The sequence below is a fragment of the Lepidochelys kempii genome, chromosome 5, assembly GCF_965140285.1.
Source record: "Lepidochelys kempii isolate rLepKem1 chromosome 5, rLepKem1.hap1, whole genome shotgun sequence".
NCBI classification, from domain to species: Eukaryota; Metazoa; Chordata; order Testudines; family Cheloniidae; genus Lepidochelys; species Lepidochelys kempii.
The window spans coordinates 120,402,551-120,426,923 of NC_136384.1; the positions used below are offsets into that span (position 1 = coordinate 120,402,551).

General features: G+C 39.9%; 1 protein-coding gene across 1 annotated transcript in view; it reads left to right on the forward strand.

Annotated features, from left to right (window-relative positions):
* SVEP1 (sushi, von Willebrand factor type A, EGF and pentraxin domain containing 1) overlaps positions 1 to 24,373 on the forward strand; it is a 170,354-nt gene that overhangs the window by 38,811 nt on the left and 107,170 nt on the right. Inside the window, exons 4-7 of the mRNA XM_078852948.1 lie at positions 10,658 to 10,816; positions 11,100 to 11,279; positions 15,948 to 16,127; positions 21,122 to 21,319. Of these exons, the coding sequence (XP_078709074.1) occupies positions 10,658 to 10,816; positions 11,100 to 11,279; positions 15,948 to 16,127; positions 21,122 to 21,319 (717 nt within the window). The remainder of the gene's footprint in view (positions 1 to 10,657; positions 10,817 to 11,099; positions 11,280 to 15,947; positions 16,128 to 21,121; positions 21,320 to 24,373) is intronic.

Consider the following 24,373-nt stretch of genomic DNA (forward strand, 5'->3'; position numbering starts at 1 on the left):
CTTGAGACCATTACTCCTCGTTCTGTCATCTGCTACCACTGAGAACAGTCTAGATCCATCTTCTTTGGAACCTCCCTTCAGGTAGTTGAAAGCAGCTATCAAATCCTCCCTCATTCTTCTCTTCTGCAGACTAAATAATCCCAGCTCCCTCAGCCTCTTCTTATAAATCATGTGCTCCAGCCCCCTAATCATTTTGTTGCCCTCCGCTGGACTCTTTTCAATTTTTCCACATCCTTCTTGTAATGTGGGGCCCAAAATTAGAGGATTGGGCCAAAATAAATCTGATGAGGTTCAACAAGGACAAGTGCAGAGTCCTGCACTTAGGATGGAAGAATCCCATGCACTGCTACAGACTAGGGACCGAGTGGCTAGGCAGCAGTTCTGCAGAAAAGGACCTAGGGGTTACAGTCGACGAGAAGCAGGATATGAGTCAACAGTATGCCCTTGTTGCCAAGAAGGCTAACAGCATTTTGGGCTGTATAAGTAGGAGCATTGCCAGCAGATCGAGGGACATGATCTTTCCCCTCAATTCAGCATTGGTGAGGCTTCCTCCTGGTATCCCACTTCCCCACTTACCTCAGGGCTTTGGTCTCCTTCCCCCGGTGAACCTAGTTTAAAGCCCTCCTCACTAGGTTAGCCAGCCTGCTTGCGAAGATGCTCTTCCCTCTCTTAGTTAGGTGGAGCCCATCTCTGCCTAGCAATCCTTCTTCTTGGAACACCATCCTATGGTCAAAGAATCCAAAGCCTTTTCTCCGACACCACCTGCATAGCCATTCATTGACTTCCACGATTTGACAGTCTCTACCTGGGCCTTTTCCTTCCACAGGGAGGATGGATGAGAACACCACTTGCTCCTCAAACTCCTTTATTCTTCTTCCCAGAGCTACGTAGTCTGCAGTGATCCGCTCAAGGTCATTCTTGGCAGTATCATTGGCGCCCACTTGGAGAAGCAGGAAGGGGTAGCGATCCGAGGGCTTGATGAGTTTCGGCAGTCTCTCCATCACATCGTGAATCCTAGCTCCTGGCAAACAACACACTTACCTTATTTTATCTGTGCCTCAGTATACCTAGCTATAACATGGCTATAATAGTATTTATTTTCCTAACCCAGTGGGATTGTGAGTCTTAATGTTTTTCAAATTCTTTTACATCCTGATTAGAGGTTCTACATCTCCACAAAAAGAAAAGGAGGACTTGTGGCACCTTAGAGATTAACAAATTTATTTGAGTATAAGCTTTCCTGAGCTACAGCTCACTTCATCGGATGCACTCAGTGGAAAAATTCAGTGAATGCATCCGATTAAGTGAGCTGTAGCTCAGGAAAGCTTATACTCAAATAAATTTGTTAATCTCTAAGGTGCCACAAGTCCTCCTTTTCTTTTTGCGGATACAGACTAACACGGCTGCTATTCTGAAACCTGTCATCTCCACAAAGTGTTTTTATTATTAAAGTATTTATACTTTTAAGTCAAGTACTGCATTAATACTCTTCTGATTTTTAAATTAGTATTAATACAGAATACAAATGGGTTTGGCTGTATTCCCTATATTGTTAATATTAATAATGTTTTCACTTTCAGCTTTTCAATAATACTAACTGCAACTAAATACATGCTAGTGCTAGTCAAATTACACTCAGCTCAAATATGACTTAAGGCCACCTCCTCAATCCAGGGGCAGCCAAAAGCTAGTTCAATCCCTAGCATAGGTTAGAGCAACCCTTAGGTTGCTCTAATTTACACCAGCTCTAATGTTCTCTGGGCCCATTCTGCCAGTCCACAATCACTAGAGAGCAAGGAGCTCCATCCACACCCCTTATGCCTGGGACACCAGGACTTGGTGGGCTATAGCTGTCCTATCTGCTTCTGAACCAGATGGGGAATCTACCCCACTCTAGCCCCTCTGCACCATGGGAGTGGTGGGGAGGGTATCTTGACCTGCATTTTAATGATGAACAATTTAAATACGTTGAAAGTTGATTTTTACCATTTCAGCCGCATTGAGAAAAATGACAACTAGTTTGATCTGTGGAGGGGTTATTCAAAGTGCTGCAGTTCACTTGTTAGCGGTTGATAGTTGGTGTGGTGTCTGTGTATCGTGGAAGGGTAGATGGGTGCTTCTATGTATGGAATTATCTAAACTTCTGTTTCAGTTCAGCCAATGCCTCTTATTGGGACGTAATGTGTAAATATAGTAAATAAGACTGTAACATACATCTGGCTTTTTAAGTCACTCATAATAATGCTGAATGAGGAGTTATTTCAAGAAAAAATGATAAAAGACAGACTGGTGAGCAAATTCATTTCTGTCTGAAATTAATGCAAAACACATGCTGGGTATAACGGGAAATATTGAAGAGTTACACCACATGCTGGGACTTAGCATAAATCCTCTTCTGATTCTTGCACTTATAGACATGCTAGATGTTTTCCTTTGCAATCTTTCTGCAACTCCTATATATCAAATCTTTAACTAAATCCACGTTCTTGCAATCCTAGTATGTGCCTATGTGGTATTTTCTTTACAGTACTGTATATTTTCCATAGTGCGGAAAGGTAGGTTACAAAATATGACAAGGATTTTTTTTCTAACATTATAATATTTCAAATTTTGATGAAGCATAATTCCATTCCTACAAACGGCCTTTTAGGAGACAAAAAACAGAAGCCATAAATGAAAATATAAAAACGAGGACCAATGGAAGGGAAGGGAGAGCAGGGTGACAAGGTGTAAGAAACCATGTAGAAAATGGTCCTTGAGGCACACATGCACAGCCAATCTCCTGTCAGTTTTACTAGCTCTGCTAATTCATTACACTTTTAGGGAGCCAGGCTGCAGATTGTTGGTTTGTTTCTTTCTTTCTTTATTTATTTATTTAACAAGGACCTGTGGGATAGGCCTTCATATTAGGGATTTCCTAGAATTTTCATGTACTCAGGCTGCGCCCTGGGCACACAGCTGAAATACAAAAGCTATGCCTCCTGAAAGCCATGTCCTCACCAGAAGTCATGGGGAAGGCTTGGGGTCAGGGAGTTTGGTACGTGTGGTTTAACAAACATGCCCACTGCCCTGGGTGCTCCACATCTGATGCAAATGATTCAGATCCCTGACAAGAGTATTTTGTGTGGCAGACAAAATATAGTATTTGGGACCATTGCTAATATGCCTAAGGCCCCATATTTAGTACTGCTTTTGCTCTTGTCTGTGTTAAGCTTACTGAGGGCCTGAATTTGGCTTCTAAAATTCTAAAGCCAGACTTTGTAACAGCTAGGAATACAAATGTAAATATGGAAATGCTAGCAAATCATAATATACTGTAATTTATTAATATTCTCTTTCTAATGAAGGTTTTGCTTTCCACTTAGTACAATCACTCAGTTTAAAGTAGGAAGTCAGGTCCAAAATAATGTCCAAATGCCATTTAAAATGTGAATGATTTCAAAACAGAGCAGCTAAAAAGACTAAACCTGCCAATACTTGCCAACTTTTACTAGCAGCGAGGTCATGATGAGTATGACACTGGCAGACCAAGTGCCAGTTCTTGCCAAAGCTGTAAGTGTCAGCTGAGCACTAACAAATTCATAGCTGGAAACCAGCCCAGCTCACCTGGTATGCTAGTATTGTTCAACATAGATGTTAGACTTGTAAGAATGTGTTCTGGTGTTTAGACTCTATGGAATGCTTGTAAGTTGCTGTAAGTTGTAATCTTACTTGGAATGCCTGTATCCCATGCAATAAGGTGATATGTAAGTTTTGGTTTTTTACTGCAAAAATGCCTGCTCTGAACCTGTGAACCCTATCAGGAAGGGAATGGTCCACTGCCCATTAAGAACAACTATCAAAATTAAATGGGCTTTTGTGGAACATTATGATACAAAGACTTGGTTAATGGCCCTCTCACAGCCATGGAGGTGCTATGTGAAAGAAAGCACATGTATCCCATGAGCTTGAATGCTGGAAGAAGAGGGATAAAATAGGGACATGGAAATTTTTTCTTTCTCTTGCTGTTTGGACTCTCACAGAGCTGGAGTTAGGAAACAGAAGCAGAGGTCACAAGGGTCAACCTGGGTTAGCCCTAAAAGGCATTAATTGCCGACAGATTGCTACAACTCTGTCACCTTTTCAAACCGTAGACTGTATGTAATTCATTTGTGTGTATATATTGTTAGGGGGCTTATTCCTTCACCCACTTACTTCCCTGGTCCTTCTCGCATGAACAGAGAGCAACAATACCCGAAGTCCAAAGGTGCAAACAATTCGATGTTTATTGGGGTGAACTTCCAGCAAGCATGATTCCAGTTTCCTTCCTTAGTATCCTCCTTCCCAGCTCTGACACCACAGAGCCTTACACCTGTGTCCCTGTTCCCATTCCTACCCTTAGCCAAACATGATCCCAACTTCCTTACTCCCATTCCCTGTTCCCATTTCCCCCTTTAGCAAAACATGATTCCAATTTTCTTACCCCCATTCCCTGTTCCCATCTCCCCCTTTAGCAAAACATGATTCCAATTTTCTTACCCCCATTCCCTGTTCCCATCTCACACACCCACATGCCCACCCCCACCCACACCCCAGTCACTTCCTCATTGACTACAGATTATATAGTAAAACTTGAGTTCTGCTTAGCTATACCTTAACCAATCATTTTCCTGAAATTTAACTAACCAATCCTAACATATTGTAACATGATTGTGTAACCAATTATATCCCACCACCTCAATTAGTTTACACCCAGCAAAATTAATTATACAGCAGACAGGAACAATCACAGAACCAGACAGAGATTATACAGACAAACAACAGCAAAGTGGGAACTATAATGACAAAACAATACAGAAGTGAGGATTTCACATCCCAGCTATTGATAAGTGAGTTCTTGCCAGACAGGATGCTATCAAACTAAGTTTCCTTTTACATTTTCTAGGCACTTCCCTTTCTCTGGAGGTGATAGGAATACAATCCTGTCCTGATAGTGCCTAACAGCCCAATAGCACCTTATTTCAATGTGACTAGTTTGGAATGTGAGGATGTGACTGTTCGCTTCCCAGCTTATGGCTGCCTCTGCTGCTTAGCCAAAGGCCTTAGCCTAAGAAGAGGGCCTCAGGCTGTCACAGTAGGAGAAGGCCCTTACACCAGCAGACAGTGATTTTGATTCTTTCTTTTATACCTCTATCACTAGCCAAGTGATAAGAATACACCTAAATTCTTAGAGTATAGGCCTTTACAGACAGGCCTGAATATCTATATCCTAACATATATTACCTGCTTTAACCTCTAAAGAACTCTCTTTTCTTTTTCCTATTTAATAAAATCTTTAGTTAGTTTTACTATAGGTTTGGCTACAAGTATTATCTTTGGTGTGAGATCTGAGGTACAAATTGACCTGGGGTAAGTGACTGGTCCCTTGAGACTGGGAACAACCCAAATCTTTTATGATCTTTGGTGTATGGCAGCCAGCTATCACTAAGTCCAGTTTGTCTGGGTGGCAAGATAGACTGGAATGCCCAAGGGGACTGTCTGTGACTCCCTGGTAAGACTGTTACAGTGCTTCAGGAGTTCACATTTGTTACTGGGTTGGTGAAATCTAATTCTAGAACATACAATCAGTTTGAGGTCTCTACCCTGCTTTTCAGCAGTTTGCCCTGAGGCTGGCATTCATGGTTGTGAACCATTCCAGATGGCGTGACAGTGAGATTTATTGTTCTAGAAGTTTTTGCCTTTAATTTGCTGATGCCAAGGCACAAGGAGAATTTTGGGGTGAGACAGCAAACTAACTACTCACATAAGGCTGGATGGTGCAATTCTTACGATTATTTGCTGTCACAAATTAATATTAGTAATTCTTAGTCCCACTGGTTTTATTATACTACTTGTGACAGAAAGGTTGTACTCGATGGGCCTGATTCTGCTCTCACTTACATTGGTGTAAATCAGGAGTAACTCAACTGAAGGTAGTGGAATTGCACAGATGTAACGTAGGGAATCCCAGAATGAATTAAGGTTGCAGATTTGGACCCGCAATGATCAAAATAATTTCATTCCTTTAATTCAGGTCTTTGGGCAAAAGCGAGTTTTTACATTGCCCACTGATTCTCAGCTCAGCGCAGTGGAGTCGAGAACTAAAAGTGGTTGGAGCTACATCATGTATGCAGAGCATTCCCATTTCAGTGTCTACATGGCTCAGGTTCATTCTTGACAGATGAGTGTATATTAGTAAGTTCCTCAGTTCCTATAGGATAGCGCAAAGCAGATGTCAAACCCACTAATAGATAAGCCTTTAATTTGATCCATTATTAGCATCAAATGTGGAAAGTAGTTAGTTATAGGGATTACTTACGAAATGTAATTTAGTTAACTGAAGAAATTATGCATTTTAACCATGTGAAATGTATTAAATTAATCTTTTAATCACTGAATCTGATTTTCCTCTCTTACACTGGAGTAAATCACGACTAACTCACTGAAATTGCTAAATTACACTGGTGTTACTGAGAAGGAAATAAGGCCCTGTCTCTCTCAGGAGTTGAGTAGATTTGAATTTTTAAAGCAAAATTACTCATCTACAATTTTTATTCGTATATGCAAATGGAAAACTTTGATGCTAATAAATAGAGAAGATATATTCTCCCCTATAGTCTTGTGCATTAAAATCCAGACAAGCTTCCATACTATCCTGTGCGTGCTGGAATGTTACCTTTTACAAATTGGCTTTAATTTGTCACTATTTTTATTTTTCATAGGTAATAAAAAGTGACTCAATACTGCATCCTTAAATATTCAGTGAAATCTGTGAAATCTATGTAATTTTATATTTTCACTTGACCGTGTTAAATTGTTCCAGATGGATGATTTAAAATATTAAGTTAGTAATTATAGCAGATCTCTGCATGCAGCCAGAGAAGGATAGTTTATATTAAAGTCTTCCCTTTGGTTTTTGCAGACCTTACTAGGTTTCTTTGTCTCTAGTTCAGGTTCAGGCAGTGTTTTAGCCTATAATTCTGCCTACTTAAGTGTATGCTTCTGTCTCGCAATCCTATGTCAAAGTTGCTTTCTAGTAATTTCTTTACCAGGAAAAAACCCACAGATGGATGTGGAATAAAAGTAGGCAGTCCATTTATGACCTTGAATGTCATCAGCAAGATGTAGGGGATTCACGAACATAAGAGGCATATGGGACTTTCTTTGTGGGAGTTGTTTATCCAAGGAAAGAATATGTGAGGGGGAGAATGCAGAGGCCAGTCTGGCTGATGTTTTTCCATAACTCTTTTCACAGTAATGGTGCTATGGCTATTGTAATAATAGGTTATTCCCAAGGATGGGTTTAAATACATACATACATGCAGGCCCATGTACACACACACACACAAATTGGCAGATATTCATCATTTCACCTATCTAGTTGCTGTGGGTGACAGCTGCAAAAGTAACAGAATCCTTAGATAGTTACAGAGCTAGGACTGAACTGAAATTACCAGCTACAAAACACAATTCGCTTTGAACCCAGAGGTGAAGCAGCAGTAGCCGTACTTAGCCTGACTGGATACCATCATCTGAATCATGGGAGAACAGGTTTCCCAGTGATCTGGTATTCTCAAGTCTTATCTCCAGCTTAATGGGGATGGAAAGAATCAGTAAGGGGCACAGGAGGAGTGTTCTACTCTAAGATTAAGGGGAAGGGTAGGTCACCAACTTGGAGGTCACTGTCCAGATAGATATATTGGCCAGCCATTCAAACAAACTGGGTGGGAGAGCCAGCTAACAAGCCGTCCCCTGAATTGCTCAGGCCAGATGGCTGCCTTCTGAAGACATTAGAGAATAATAAAACAGTCACTGGAACAACACGCCCCCACCCAAAGTGTAAAAGGGGGTTGCCCAGAGATTGTAAAAGGAGGATCCTTTTAAAGACATTCAGATTGGAATGTTGTTTATAGATTCAAGGCCAGAAAGGACCATTATGAGCATCTAGTCTGACCTCCTGTAGAACACAGGCCAGAGAACGTCACCCAGCGAATCCTGCATGGAGTCCAGTCAAGGATGTGGTGGAACTAGACTAGAACATATCTTTTAGAAAGTCCTCCAGTCTTGATTTAGAGACTCCCACTTATGGAGAAGCTACCACATCCCTCCATGATCTGTTCCAATGGGTTAACTTCTCTCACTGTTAAAAATTTGGGTCTGTTAAAACTCCAAAGTACAAAAATCATCTGGATATTGGGCTATTCACTTGCACCTGCCAGGAAGCCTATTAAGAGAATCGTTGTGTTGCTGTTGTTATTGCACAAAGTAGTGCAATTTCCATTACAATAGGTTGACTGTGCCATGAATACTGCAGTAAAGGCAGTTTAATTGAAGTGACTTTCACAGTTGTGGGTAATTGTACTACAAAATTGTTCACTTTCAGTGATAAAGATTTCATTGTTCTTAAAAGCTTAATCTGGGCAGGTATCCTTTGTCATTCAGGAGAAAAAACAGTTTAATGTTTATTAAAACTATTTCTATGCAATATCAATAAGAATCCTGAATATAGAGTGGTTGGCACTTTCTCACTTATTTTTATGCTCTCATAAAAGAGCATGTTACTTTTAATGAAGTCACAAGAGGACTAGAAGCAGCTGACTGCAAAAATATGGTGTAATTAAATGGCATTTTTGCAAGTGTTTTTTTTAAAAGTCACTTAAAAAAGAATTCCTGCTGTAGTTGTGAATAAATTTGCCTTCCGGTCTTCCCTTAGCAAGACACAAATTGACCTTCTAAAATGTTTTGATCTTTAATTACTTCCTTTCTTATTTAGGAGCTTTCATTTGGAATTTTAAAGAGCCATTCTACAATGTAGAACCAGCAAGCCAGCTTCCAACACACTGTGTTACATCACTTAATATTTTGCACCATTCAATCATTTTATCACCTAGTTTGAAACTGAAGCTGCGAACTTCCAAAGAGAGACAGAAAAAATATGATCTGTGGAAAATATTCAAGACGCGACCATGTTCAAGAAAATAAAGCTCTAAATATCCTAAACTATATTTTTCAATGCATAATTCACCAGATATGGCTGACTGGATGGTGATGGGCTTTGTGGGGCGGGCCAGGGGAGAATAGAAATCTATTTGTCTTAATAAGACAAATGTCAAAGTATTTACTTTTAAACTCACACAAAATATAGAATTGGTCCAATTCTGTCAAAATAAAAAAGAAAGATATAGTCATAATCTGAGACCTTCAGGAATTAGTCCTCTAATACTTGAAAGAGCTAGGAAATATTTGGTGCTGGAAACAAAGGACATTTTAAAGAATTTAAGATTGGACAGAGTTTTCTGGACACAGTTCTCTGGAAGCTACAGAGCCGGATTCTCCATTGTCCTGTACTGTATGCAGCCATTTACATCAGTGCAAAGGGGCTGTAAAACACTACTAAATCAGACTGGTATGTTTTGCATCCACTTTGCACTGATGTAATGACTGCACATAATGCAGGACAATGGAGAATCTGGCCCACAGTCTATAAGAGAAGTTTAAACAGAATAATAAGTAGTAAGCATTTAAACTAACAGACTTCTGTCTGAACTTCAGCTTTCTTTAGGCTTGTTGCAAATTTCATGAGTCTCATAGCTCAGGAAATAATTACTTAGGCATCAGCATCTTAGAGGGAATGCAGTCTAAGGTACTTATGGCCCCCCATTACCGTAGTTGTGGGTGCCTCACAATCTTTAGTGTATTCATCCTCACAACATCCTTGTGACGTAGGGCAGTGCTGTTACCCCATTTTACAGATTGGTGAATTGAGACAGAGAGAGAGAGAAAGATTAAGTGACTTGTCCAATGTCACACAAGTAGTCTATGGTAGAGTAAGGAATTAAATCCTGGTCTCCTAAGTCCCAGACTAATGCCCTAATAATTGGACTATCCTGTCTCCTGTTTCTGCCTCTGTTAGCCCATATTTTCTGTGTCTATTCTCTGTCTCTTGACAACATCTCTTAAATATTCCTCACACACATTCACGCGCACACAGAGTTAAAATTCTAGAGTAGGGTATAAACTACTTTAAAGGCTTTGGGGAGTAATTGTTTTGATTAATTGCTCCATGTGCTATGATTCACACCTATATATAGCATAGCTTCTAAATCATGAAGTCAGATGCTGGATTCTGCGAATTCAGTATGCCAAGAATTTTTATTTATTGAGCCTGATCCTAATTTTCGCATGTTTTGAAAATCTTTGGCTTGATTCGGATCTCATTTATACAAGTATAATCCACGAATAACTCCATAATGTCAGTGGAGTTACACAAATGTAAAACCAGAGTGAGGCTCCTTATGTAGAAAGTAAATTATGGCATTGATCCAAAACCCACTGAAGTCAATGGAAAGACCTCCACTGAGTTCAGTGGGCTTTGGTTCAGACCCTATACTCACTAATAACTTTATAGACACACCTGGGTCCTGCTTTGAATTTGAATAAATGACATATAAATGGAGGAAGGGGAGCAACTAAAGCACAGCAATTAAACACGCAACTTGGTCATCCCCACGCCTCAAGGTACACTAAAAAAGAAGTGTGCATTAAAAAATCCTTACAAAAATTGGTAGTCCAGTGAACTTTCAGAAAGGATGGAGTCTCGCCTTTTCTTCTTCTAAAAGTCCTCTTTTTCATTTGATAGCTTGCCCATCAGGAACATATAAACCTGAAGGTTCGCCTGGTGGTATCAGCACTTGCATCTCTTGTCCTGATGACAACCACACCTCTCCCCCTGGAAGTACCTCCATCGAGGACTGTGTCTGCAAGGATGGGTATCGTGCTGCAGGACAGGCTTGTGAACGTAAGTCTTTCCAAACAGCGAAGATGTATAGAGATGAAAGGCACATTAGGATGCATAGGCAGTGTAACCTTAGCCCTTCTTGGACTGTTTCGCTGTAAATGAGATGGTCACGCATCTGTGGGGTTTATTATAGTGTTTCATATGCATGCCCGCAAAAGTATAGATGCTATAAATTAAAAACTCAAACCTGCCAAATTAAAGACATAAACTAACTGGGTGGGAAATGAAATGAAAATCATGCTTCTGGAATCTCTAACCCTTTTGTTGTTGTATGATTAATTAGTTGTCCACTGCCCTGAGCTGCAGCCCCCTGAAAATGGTTACTTTATCCAGAACATCTGCAACAACTACTTCAACGCTGCCTGTGGAATCCGATGTAAAGCAGGATTTGATCTAGTGGGAAGCAGCATACGGCTCTGTCAGCCAAATGGCCTCTGGTCTGGTTCAGAGACCACGTGCAGAGGTATGAAAGCCATTTCTTTGGAAAAAGCTTTTGACACAAGTTGTTTAGTTGTTAATGATGGTTTGAGATTTGTTGGTTTTGCTGAGAGTAAATTCCAAATGAAGGAACATTCAAAAGGAAAACCCCATGATGAGTATTTTATCTCCTGGTTTACTAAAATGGAGGAAGAAAACCTTCAGTAAGAAATGCAGAGTGGGTATCATCTGTTAGAGAGCCAAACCCTGGTAAACATTCCGCATTGTCCTCTTTTACACACCTATCCTGTCGATTACTAACTTTATTCACGAGACACCAGTGGAATTGCTAGAGTAAAGTTAGGGTTGTAAATAAAGTTATGGTTAGTAAATAAGGATTTGCAGGATGGGGGTTTCAGAATACCCATGAGGGATCCATCTGGTGGATTAGATGCACGTTGGCATTGGAACCCGGGGGCATAAACTTCAACAAAGAATATTGCTTCCAAATTTCTGATGTATGATCCTTGGGTTTATCATGTGAATGAAAAAAAAATGGAAAGTTCCAGGCCACATGTATAATCTCAGAAGAGTTTTGAGTGTGATTCCATTGGACAGTGACTATTTCCTGGAGGCTGAATGTGAGGATATATTAACTAGAAAGGAGATAATCAGAAGGAGTGATCGAAGATGACACGACTGGGAATAGGGAGAGGGGCTGAAAAAAAGTATTTATCCAAAGAGGGCCTCCTGGCGTCCTAATAACTACATTTGAATATTGCTTTAGTGGATCAGATCACAATTCCATCTTGCCTCTGGCTTAGAACATGATGTTTCAGAAGAAGGTATCCACCTTCCAGTTCTACCAGTGCGCTGGCAGGACACCTTAACCAGTTGTGCAGTTCTACAAGGGATGTGGGATTCCTTTCTGACCTCCTACAGGCACTTATGGACTGAGGCTCCTCTTCCACCTTTCACAGCCCGTTTGGAGAAAGGAAGCTTGCAGCCACACACTGGCTGGTATGCAGGTCAGGTTTCACTTAGGGAAAGGATGCGTGATGGAGACAAGGGGAATGGACAGAGCCAGAGAACAGTCACTCTTTGAGACATGCTCACCTGGCAACCCACCTGAATGTGCATAACAAATTGCTGCATAGTCTAATGCTGAATGTTGCTGAATTTACTGTCCCTCTGCAACTCCCAGTGACCCTGGAACGGGTGAGAGCTTGCAATGGAAAAAATATGTTGCTAGTACTTTGGGACAGAGAAGCAAGATCCGTGGGATTTGGCCAGGTCATTCCCCTAGGCAGGCTACAGAGTGAAATAGTTTGAAAAACCAACTGCAGGCTGATTGGATTATTGGGAGAGCAGGTCTCCATGAGACTCTCTCTCTTACAAAGGGGTCCTCCAGAATGAAAAGGCTGGAGAGCCCCTGCACTGGAGCATAAAGGAAGGACTGATCAGTTTCCACTCTAATCATCTACAGTATTATAGTCTCCACACAGAGAAGTGGAACAATTTTAAGCATGTAAAATTTAGAGAGTCCGGCCCCCCTCCCCACACACACTTTTAGGGGAGAAGCTACTCTGTCTTCTGGTTTTTTGGTGAGGGATGGTTTCTTTTTTCTGCAAAGTTTCGCAGTTTTCCTTTTAATGAAGCATTTGGCTTTAACATGGAAAAAGAAGTTAGCCCTCTGCTTTGAGCTGTTATCTTCATGTGGTATTAATTTTTCTTTGAAGCATCTAGAGGAGATCCTTTCTTTTTTTCCCTCTCATAATACATCATGTTGAAGTTCCTAATAAAAAAAAAATCCAACCTTAGCATACGCTGTGTCTGCTGTTCTCCATTCATACAAGAAACAATGCTGTAGAAGAGAGCAAGATCAAAGGCACAGTTTATGGGGCTGTCTCATTAATCCCAACAGTATTTTATCACATCAATTATGAAAGGACCCCAAAGGATTTTAATCCCTTCACACTGCTTTAGGTTTCGACATTAAACATTCAATGTTTTATCATTTTTGCACTACTTAGCTAAAATGTGTCATGGCTGTGATAAGTGATGCTTAGACCCATCAGCGTACCTTCTGCAGTTAGCAGCAGCTAATATAGAATTAAGCTAAATACTGTCCAACTGCAAAACACCCATTTAATCCAGAAAAATATACTATAACAAAATTATAAAGGCCAACAGAATATATTTTAATGTACATTTATGGGAACTTTTAGTGATTGTGGAAAGTGCTAGATTGATAGTCCTCAAGTCAAGAGGATGGTCTTGTGGTTAAGGCACTAGGCTACAATTTGGAAGGTCTGGATTCTATTTCTGGTTCTTCTACACATTCCTGCTGTAAATTTACAGAGGCTAAGTTACTTGCCTGTGCCTCAGTTCCCCATCTGCTGATGGAGCTAACAGTATTTCCCTACCTCACAGGGGTCTTGTGAAGAGTAAGTAATCCATTAGCCTTTGAGAAGCCTAGATCCTGCATGGCCTACACACCCAGTACTCCCTCTGACTTCAGTGGGGTGCTCAAGAAATGTGGGATCAGGTCTCTGGGCCTTTAAGCATTCTGTGTGTGTGTGTGTGAGAGAGAGAGAGAGAGAGAGAGAGACTAGGGACGGGGGATAGTTTATTTAAGTTTTGTCAAATCTTGTCGGCTGGGTTTTGGTTTGGGGTTTTGTCTGGATCCCATTTTATTCAAAAGCTTAGTGTTCATGGGGAGACTGACATAAGTGTTTTGTTCAGGTTTTGGCATATGTATGAGCAGTAAGTCCAAATGTTAGGTGGGCTATAGCCCTGAAGACCAATAGATCTTCTATGCTCGTGCTCATACTCACTGGGATGGAAACAGAGGTCTCCACTTCCCAAGTGTGCCCCCTTAGAGGGGTGAGGGCTAGAAGTTCAGCAGTGGCAAATCCCCGTGCTTTGCTGCTCCCTGGGATGATGTTTCAGATGGAGCTCCCTCCCTCCTGCCTAGGACACCAGTGGGAGAAGTAGCCGTGGTTCCGGTCCTTCCACCCTGGAACACACGGTTAGCAGTGTTGCTGATAGTGAATCATAGCTCCATCACCCTGAAAGGAACAGAACAATGGCCATGCATTCTTTCCATGCCTGCAGGTGAGCAGGACCTAATAACAGGTGCAAAGAGGCACATGCTACCACCTGTGAAGGTGTGTAGCAGTGGTCACCTGCTGAGCATTTCCCCAGTGCTTCCAGATTTATTCCCGCTGCCTCCATAATGCCTCCAGGACCTAATAGTTTGCAATTCCCACTACACACACTACCACAGCTGTGGCATTAAAGGCCACAGTAGAAATCATAATACCCTAGGAGCCTATTCTCCTTTGCATGACAAATTTGCATTAGAGTTGTAATATGTTTTTCTTAGTGCAGTTAAGGTAAAGAATAATACAAAACGAGTCTGAAGAGCAACACTTCCTTTAATTCATTAAGAGTCTAGTGACTCTAGTCGAAAGTAAGTTTCCTGATCTCTCTCATTCTAGAAAAGCCTGTGCATACACATGAATTGGGGGCGGCAGGGAGGAGTGGCAGAGCTCTGGACCTGAGTGAACACAAGGCCGTCATAATGCCTAGATGTTAGGCAGCTAACTGGGTTGCCACTCCTTGTTTTTTGGTCAATGGTTGATACAAATCATGCAGGTTTTTTCCTGATGTGTTTATATCAAACTCCATCCGAAAGGAACTAATTTTTTTTAATTACTCAAGACTTGTAATCCTGGCTGTTGGTACAGCTGGATTTCATTTGATTGATAACTGATTAACTTTGTTCTCTTACTATCTTTCGGAAGACATGTAGTCTGTTGGGTCAATATGTACAATTATACACGCATGTTTTCTCATCAGTATGTGCAATAGACTACTGGAAAAAGGAAAGAAAGCTGCCAAGTTTGCTTAACTTTGAACTTATTTGGAAAGAAAGCTAGTAGTTTGACTCCTACATTGGCAGGGGGTCACTTCGTAAAATCTACATTCTTAACCACAACATAGAAGTTACCCAGGCCACTGCAGTCATGACTCATTCAGGCCTTGACCCTTCTCCAACCAAGTTGATGGAAGGCATGGAAGCAGGATCTAGCTCTTAAAAAGACAGTAGATTGGAGAACTGCAGCTTCCCCCCCCCCTTTTTTTTTTATTACTATTCAGTTGTGCTACTGCTTAATTTGTTAGACAAACTGATGCACAAGATTACATTTAATTCCATGTTCTTCTGGAGTTGATTTTAGTTATGTAATAAATTGGTGTCAAGATGCAGCATTAGGAATTCAGCAAGTTTAAAAAAAAAATATACCCTGTATTCTCAGCCAAAGCTAACCCTGTCTTCCCATTCAGCATCATTCCGCAACTCCTCCCAGAGCTAACTAAACAAATCTTCTTAGTTACACTTCCTTTAAGTTCATTGACTAGATAATGGACCCAGATTTCCCAGTGTGACATCTTAAAGAGGCCTGGTTTTCAGAAAGGGGTAAGCACCCACCCTGTGAAAATTAGGCCCCTGTAAGGTGTCTTAATATGAGCACCCAAAATCACTGGTCAGTTTTGAAAATATTAGCTTTATTTATAAACCCAGATTACCAGAATGTTATTTTCACTATATCCATTTGAATGACAAAGGGTTTTAGAAGTGACCTTTAAACAGTCTGTTGTTCCTCTTGTTTATCGTGAAAACGTAACATGATTGTTTTACCATTTGCAGTTCGAACGTGTCCAAAACTTCACGCACCTGAAAATGGACAAATGAATTGTTCATCCGGTGATATCTCATACAAGACAGTGTGTTTTGTGACCTGTGATGAGGGCTATGAACTGGAAGGAAACTCCAAACTTACCTGTCAAGGAAACTCTCAGTGGGATGGAAAGGAGCCAACCTGTGTGGGTATGTTTTTTGTCGTTACATGACTGTTCATATAGAACCATATCTTGAGGAGGGATTGGTAATGGGATAAGAAAACCTTGACCTCTAGATTGCTGGTTGAAATCCAGCCCCCATAGGTAATATCTAAAAGTCACTCCTCTCCTGTGGCTGTTTGGTAACCTGTATGAAATGAATTAGTGATCACAGTCCAGTTCCTGGTAAACATGGCTTTCAGACAGCAGAGGCAAGAGTGAATCTCTGGGGAGTCTCAATTACCCTTTCGGAGCTAGAGATGCTCCCTCCAGCAAAGATTGAGGCATGTTGGCAGTGTGGAGGAAGCTTAAACTACCGCTGACTCCTTTGTTGGAATTCCCAGCACAGAGGCCAAGGCTTGAAAGGGTTGATGCTGAGGAAGGAAACTTGCTGGTCATATGTGAAGCACATCGGTGGAGCAGTGCGGGGAAGCATCCACTGCTGATGCCTGCACAGAAGCTGCTATGTGAATAAGTAGAGGACTTTAGACTCCAGGATGACCAGTCCAGCACTTTTCATGAGTGTGCTGACTTCACTGGAAAATGTTGTTAATAATAATAATAATTTTTAAAACCCAGTGAAATACAGAAATCGTGAACATAGGGCCTGACTTTTCAGAAGCTGGGCTGGTTTGATGCTCCTGAAAATTGTGGGTGCAGTTAATGTCATTGGTAAATTTTGTACCTACATGTCCAAATGACCTACATTATGCCTATAATTATTTGTAATTCAAAAACTACGGGGACAAAAATGGGGACCCTGTGAGGGCAAGGCTGAACATTCAGCCCTTGATATAGATACATGCTTTAAAAACATCATGAAGATAAATTCATAAATTTTGGATTATTTACACTAAGTACATTAAGAGCCCGATCTTGCTCCCAGATCAATGGGAACATTTTATTTAACTTCAAAAGAGCAAGCCTGGGCCCTGAAATGCCATTGGAGGATTATTATTGGAGGATTTACTTTAGTCTGTCATTTCTTAATTTTTAATTATTATAATTCAGTTCCATTATATATCAAAAGGCTGCCTCATGCTGTTTGATATTATTATTTGATTCTTTTTTCATAATCAAGTAGGTTATATGAGAGTTGTTGCTGGATTTCTGAGTCACCCATGGCAAGGCTTTGTTCTTGTTGGTTCCAAAAATCCAGTGTAAGAATTTCCTTTGATTGTCCCATTGCAAAAAGCAGTAGCTGAAAAATCTGGACTCGCTCTTGCCATGACTGCACACAAAAGTAACTTGTATAGACACCCCACCCCCACGCAAGGAAAGCAGATGTGAAATTCCACTCATGGAATGATTGCAGGATCATGAAAATGCTAACCGGAGTCCTAATAGCACATTTAAAAAAATGGTTCTCCTTACAGATGTTCTAAATTATTACTCTCTCTGTTAAAAATGCGCACCTCGCTTCTAGTCTGAATTTGTCTAGCTTCAGTTTCCAACCATTAGGTCTCATTATGCTTTTTACCGCTAGATGAAAGAAGCATGTACTATCGGTAGGGCTCCGTGTCTGTCACAGAGGTCGCGAAAGTCATGGATTCCGTGACTTTCCACAACTTCTGCAGGGGATGGTCCGGCAGGCTCAGAGGCCACCCAAAGCAGCTGGCTCCTGGGACAGCCACACCAAATGCTTCCCAGTGTAGGTACTTGTAGGCTGTGATCTGTTAACCTTCTCTTAGTAAATTAAAAAGATTTTGCTCCTATGTCTTTCGCTATAAAACATGTTTCAGAGTAACAGCCGTGTTAGTCTGTATTCGCAAAAAGAAAAGGAGTACTTGTGGCACCTTAGAGACTAACCAATTTATTTGAGCATAAGCTTTCGTGAGCTACAGCTCACTTCATCGGATCTGCGTAGTTAGGTAGGGCCCAATTAGTTTTACCTGCCACATGCTTTAGGTTTTTTTCCTACAAGGGGATGTATGTTACGTGTATTTTTAATTCAAACAACTTTTCATTGAAGATGCTGTTGTAATGAATTGTCTTGTATTATTGTTACATTATATTCTGTTGTCTAAAATTAAAATATTTGATAGGCATGAAAACGTCTTTCTTTTTTTTCTAACTTGCAAAAAAAAAAGTTAATATTTCCCCACCGCTAAACTCTTTTATCTCTTTCCCTTTTGTATTCCACTGAAGACTGGTTTATAGCCAACATCTTAGATTTAGTATACATCAGGAAATGTTAGTCTCCTCGTATTACAATGCTCTGTACAGTGCACATGATTACTGCAGGAGTACATAATTCATTGGCATTAATGCCAAGGGCACTGATGCCATCTAGTGTTGAAAGAATTAGTGTGCCCACTTTTTAAATGTATTTTGGTCAGGCTTCGTCCCCAAAGTTTATGTTTAAAAGGAAGAGGCGAGAGAGAGAGAGAGGTCAATTAGTGCCCTGCTGTGCAGTATTCTTTTTGTCCATTAGACTGAGATTCACTTGTTAGTTTATGAACTGCGTACTATACTCCTACTCCCTTGGTTTCAGTCAGCTTCATGTGATGCACTGTTTTACAGACATGGGACAGATTTTGCTTTCTCTCATGCTGGATTTTCACCCTGTATTTCCATTGGCATGAGTAACTGAGATCAAATTCTGACCCATCCAGTGCTAATTTGTCTAATATTTATATACATTTACAGAATCAGAGATTGATGGGACGGAATTCCTCTCCTGTATACACCCTTTTAAATCCAGACTTATTGGGTCAGATCCTAAACCTGTGTAAATCATTGTAGCTCAGCTGAAGTCAATGGAGCTACGACAGTTTATACCAGCTGAGGATCTGGCCCACTGAGAGCAGAAGACCTGTAGATTTGTAGGAGTCAGAGATGAAAAAATTCTATTAGGCCATCCAGACCTTTTCTCTAATAATGCAAGGCTGCTCCTTGTACAGTCTAGTGTTTTGTCTGGTTCAGTAATATATGTCCTAAGTGCTTGGACTATCACCACTTCCCCAGAAGACTATTCCACTTTTCCTTGTATTCAACCTAAATTTTCCCTTTCTCAGTTTCTTCTCTTCACTCCTAGTTATATATCCCTTTGTACCACCCTACATAGTTCTTCTTCTCTTTGTGTTTGTGCCTGTCATTACATCCGATGAAGTGAGCTGTAGCTCACGAAAGCTTATGCGCAAATAAATTTGTTAGTCTCTAAGGTGCCACAAGTCCTCCTTTTCTTTTTCCCTAAATTGTCACTTATCCAACGAGCTCATAATTAGGTCTTTTAATTTTGATTCCCTAATCATTTTTGTTGCTGCTCTCTGAACTCCCTCCAATTTGTCAATAGCTTTCCCATAAAGAGGTGTCCAGAAATGAACACCATTTTTAACTAATGGAAATAGTTTTAAGTTTTAAGACAATTATTCTGTCTAAAATGAATGTGTATACACTCAAGGCCTCTGCAGACTGTCAAAATAACGACAAGATATGAAGTATTATTATTAATAGTTTAAGCTTTACTCTTAATTTTTCAAAAGCAAGACTTTCAAGGGGAGGAAATATTTATAATACTTAGATTCTTTCTTTAAAATAAGTTTTGTAGAACTGCCAGCTTTTCAAGTACTTTACAAAAAAAAATTTTTGTCTCAATATTAACTGTTCTGAATCTGAATCTTTTCTACACCCTGAAACATCAGGTAAGGAATGAACAAGGCTCCACCATCCCAATCTGTCCTGGAAGCTTTTTACATATCCGCTATGTTAAGTATCATAGGTTTTCCCTCTCTGAGTAGTGTTTAACAGACGGAGTCTTTCAGTCAGCTCTTTTTACGTGTTTGACCAACTACCTAATGAGAGACCTGCCATGGCAAACTCTTGCTGCATACATGTCTTAACACATGTCCCAGATATTTCCATCTTCTTTTCTGGATAGCTTTGGCGATGATAAGTTGTTGAACTCTATGATGAATCTCGGTGCTATACATTCATTCCATTTAATACTTAACATTTTCCTGAGGCATTTGCTTTGGAAAGCATATTAATATTTCAAGGCACATTATTGAAAATACATTTATTGTACAAATTCGGTATCCACCTTTTACCGTATTTGCTCAGCTCTACATGACAACAGTAAAAATTTGCAGTAACTGCCCGAAATAATAAATATGGCTGGTTGAAAAACAGGATAAAGTGTTGGTAAAAATGTAGTCATTTCCCTCCCTCTCTCCTTCCTCCCATCCCATTGTAGTTTTAGAAATTTCAAATTTTGATTAAGTTTTTCTTCACAATTTGAAAATATTTGACCTGCCCTAGTCATAAAACATTTCATAACATTAAGGTACATTTTTGGTCCCTGCAAATCCACAGTCAACATTTGCTAAACTTGGAAGTTTAGGTTTACATGGAAACCAGCAAATTGTTCTTTTGGTTGCCATGTATAGTTCCCTGAGTTCTGGTTCGTATTTTAGGTTTGAACAAAATCAGATATCAGCCTATAATAATTTGAAACTGGATGTAGGTTCACTTACGAGCCATTTCACAAACAGAAGGTGATTGAGCATGTAATGAACCCTGAAATAAACAAATTGTAATGACTTTTTTGTTTTAGTAAAATTGTTGTACCTCTTAGTTCTCATTTCATGGCATTGTATAAACAGTTCTTTGTAGTTAGCATGCAGCAAACTGCTCACAGTGCCACTCCAATATCTGTATTGTGACAATGAGACAACAAAATAGGAGCAGGTGAAATTAATAGGTTCTTGTACAAAGCTGTGGTGTGATTCCAGCAGCAACAAAAAAAAATGGTAACTAGTGAATTTAAGAAAAAGGAGCAGATCTGATACAAGGGGGTGGGGCCAAACCTGATTTGTCTCATGAGGATATTGCCAATGGTTGTAATTTACTGAAAGAGAACTCCTGCAACCATAAGAACTCACCTGACTTCCAGCACCCATTTCAAAAGGTTCTTAATTGCTGATAACTTTGGAAGTGTATATTTTCTGTGTCAGCTGACATTTGTGTGTTTACTTCATGTAGAGGTGCATTGCCCCATCTTCCAGAAACCTGAGAGTGTGACAGTACATCCATCAAGTTGTGGAAAGGAACCATCAAAATCTGGAACAGTGTGCCAGTTGAGCTGCCCCCAGGGATTCACCTTGTCTGGTGTTAGAGAAGAACTGAGATGCACTCCTTCTGGGAAATGGAGTGAAAATGTCCAGAAGTCTCTATGTAAAGGTATAGACCTGAACAATAATTTCCACTTGCAAGTAGATGTGGGTTCCGAGGGAAGGGGATTGCAGAGAGAGAGAGATAAAGATGTGTTGGAACCTGAGGCAAAGCCTGATTAAAGTGATTTCCAAAATGTACTGCTTCTACCGTTGCCTGACAATAGAATTTAATATTTATTAGTTCATTACAATTTTGTGGCTCAGCAAGATTGTTCCAGTACATTTATGATGCACCTCACCATCAGTCAGCCCTCTGGAGACCCCTCCCAGGTGTCCTGTTTTGTTGGGGTTCACGGTACTGTGTGACTTTAAGGCCTGGGAGAAAAAGTTAAATTATAAATTTGAAGAATGAAGGTGAGAAAAACCTAGGCTGTAGAGGTGGCCAAAGAGAAACCAAACAATATAATAACAGTAATAATATCAATGGTATATCATGCATTTATATAGTTCCTTTTATCTCAAGGTTCCTTAAGTGCTATGGAAACTTATACTAATATGCAAGATATATTAAGGTGTTTTATCCCAGTTTTTCACAGCACCCTCCGGGGAGAGGAACTAACTCTGTTTAACAGCTTTCTACTCAAAACTTTAGGGCACACAATGAAGAATGCCGCAATTAACTGAAGCTACACAGGAAGTGTAGATGGGGAAAACGTAATTACATTCGTTTGAGTTTGGCCAGAGCTCTGGTATGAACACCCAACTCTTTCATAGGATATTAAATTTTTTTGTACACAAATATACTTTCAGTTTGAATGCCTTTAACTCTAGATTAAGGGAAAACCCCAAGAAAGAACAAAAGTAAAGTCTCATTGAGAAAGCATAGGGTATATTTCTCTATGACATTCTGCACCTGAAACAGAATGGAGGGCCTCACAGCAGAGAGGCAGGCAGACTCTTTAGAAATGAAAAGGTGCGTTACGAAAAACAGAATTATAAGTTATTTAGCACATCACTACAGAAAGTGCCACAGGATTTCTGTTGTGAGGACCTCCATATTACTACTTATCCTAAACACAGCACCTCCAGCAGCATAATGATCCCTAGTGCATTATTTCCGTATTGACTTGGAGGGTAGAGTCCCCCCTACTGAATCAGCAGCAGCCTCCCTGCTCGTGGAAGTTCTTCTATGCAAATATGGATGAGGCATAATTTATAATTAGGGCTGTCGATTAATCACAGTTAACTCACACTCAAAAAAATTAATCACGATTTAAAAAATTAATCGCAATTAATCACAGTTTTAATCGCACTGTTAAACAATAGAATACCAATTTAAATTTATTAAATATTTTGGATGATTTTCTACTTTTTCGTATATATTGTATTCTGTGTTGTAATTGAAATCAAAGTGAATATTATTTTTATTACAAATATTTGCACTGTAAAAATGATAAACAAAAGAAATAATGTTTTTAAATTCACCTCATACAGGTACCGTAGTGCAATATCTTTGTCGTGAAAGTGCAATTTACAAATGTAGGGGGGCTTTTGTTCGTTACATAACTGCGCTCAAAAACAAAACAATGTAAAACTTCAGAGCCTACAAGTCCACTCAGTCCTACTTCTTGTTCAGCCACTCGCTAGGACAAACAAGTTTGTTCACATTTACAGGAGATAATGGTGCCCTCTTCTTATTTACAATGTCACCAGAAAGTGAGAACAGGCATTTGCATGGTACTTTTGTAGCCGGCATTGCAAGGTATTTACGTGCCAGATATGCTAAACATTTGCATGCCCCTTCATGCTTCGGCCACTATTCCAGAGGACGTGCTTCCATGGTGATGACGCTCGTTAAAAAAATAACGCGTTCATTAAATTTGTGACTGAACTCCTTGGGGGAGAATTGTATGTCTCCTCCTCTGTTTTACCCACATTCTGCCATATATTTCATGTTATAGAAGTTTCGCATGATGACTCAGCACATGTTGTTCATTTTAAGAACGCTTTCACAGCCGATTTCATAAAATGCAAAAACAGCACCAATATGAGATTTCTAAAGATAGCTACAGCACTTGACTCAACGTTTAAAAATGTGAAGTGCTCTCCAAAATCTGAGAGGGATGAGGTGCGGAGCATACTTTCAGAAGTCTTAAAGAGGAATGCTCTGATGCGGAAACTACAGAACCCAAACCACCAAAAAATAAAATCAACCTTCTGCTGGTGGCATCTGACTCAGTTAATGAAAATGAACGTGCGTCGGTCCGCACTGCTTTGGATTGTTATCAAGCAGAACCTGTCATCAGCATGGACGCATGTCCCCTGGAATGGTGGCTGAAGTATGAAGGGACATATGAATCTTTAACACATCTGGCAAGTAAATATCTTGCAATGCCGGCTACAACAGTACCATGAGAATGCCTGTTCTCACTTTCAGGTGACATTATAAACAAGAAGCAGACAGCATTATCTCCTGCAAATGTAAACCAACTTTTTTGTCTGAGCGACTGGCTGACCAAGAAGTAGGACTGAGTGGACCTGCAGGTTCAAAAATTCTACGTTGTTTTATTTTTGAATGCAGTTTTTTGTACATAATTCTTCATTTGCAAGATCAACTTTCATGATAAAGAGATTGCACTATAGTACTTGTATTAGGTTAATTGAAAAATACTATTTCTTTTGTTTTTCTACAGTGCAAATACTTGTAATAAAAAATGAATATAAAATGAGCACGGTACACTTCTTTTTCTGTGTTGTAATTGAAATCAATATATTGGAAAATGTAGAAAACATCCAAAAATATTTAAATAAATGGTATTGTATTATTATTTAATAATGCAATTAAATTGCATGATTAATCACAATTCATTTTTTTAATTGCTTGACAGCCCTACTTATAATATCTGATGGAATCACACCACAAGGTGATAAGGCTGCAGGCCAAGCTGTTTGGATCAAGATGAAGCTGTATGTATTGAGACCAGGCACCCAGGGTCTACTGTGATGGGCAACAATATAAAACCCTAAAATAAGAGATATCTGTAGTCTCTGAAGGCTGCATGTCTCTAATGAGGGTGGTTGCAATCTGTTGAATTTTATATAAAGAAAACAAGTCCCTGCT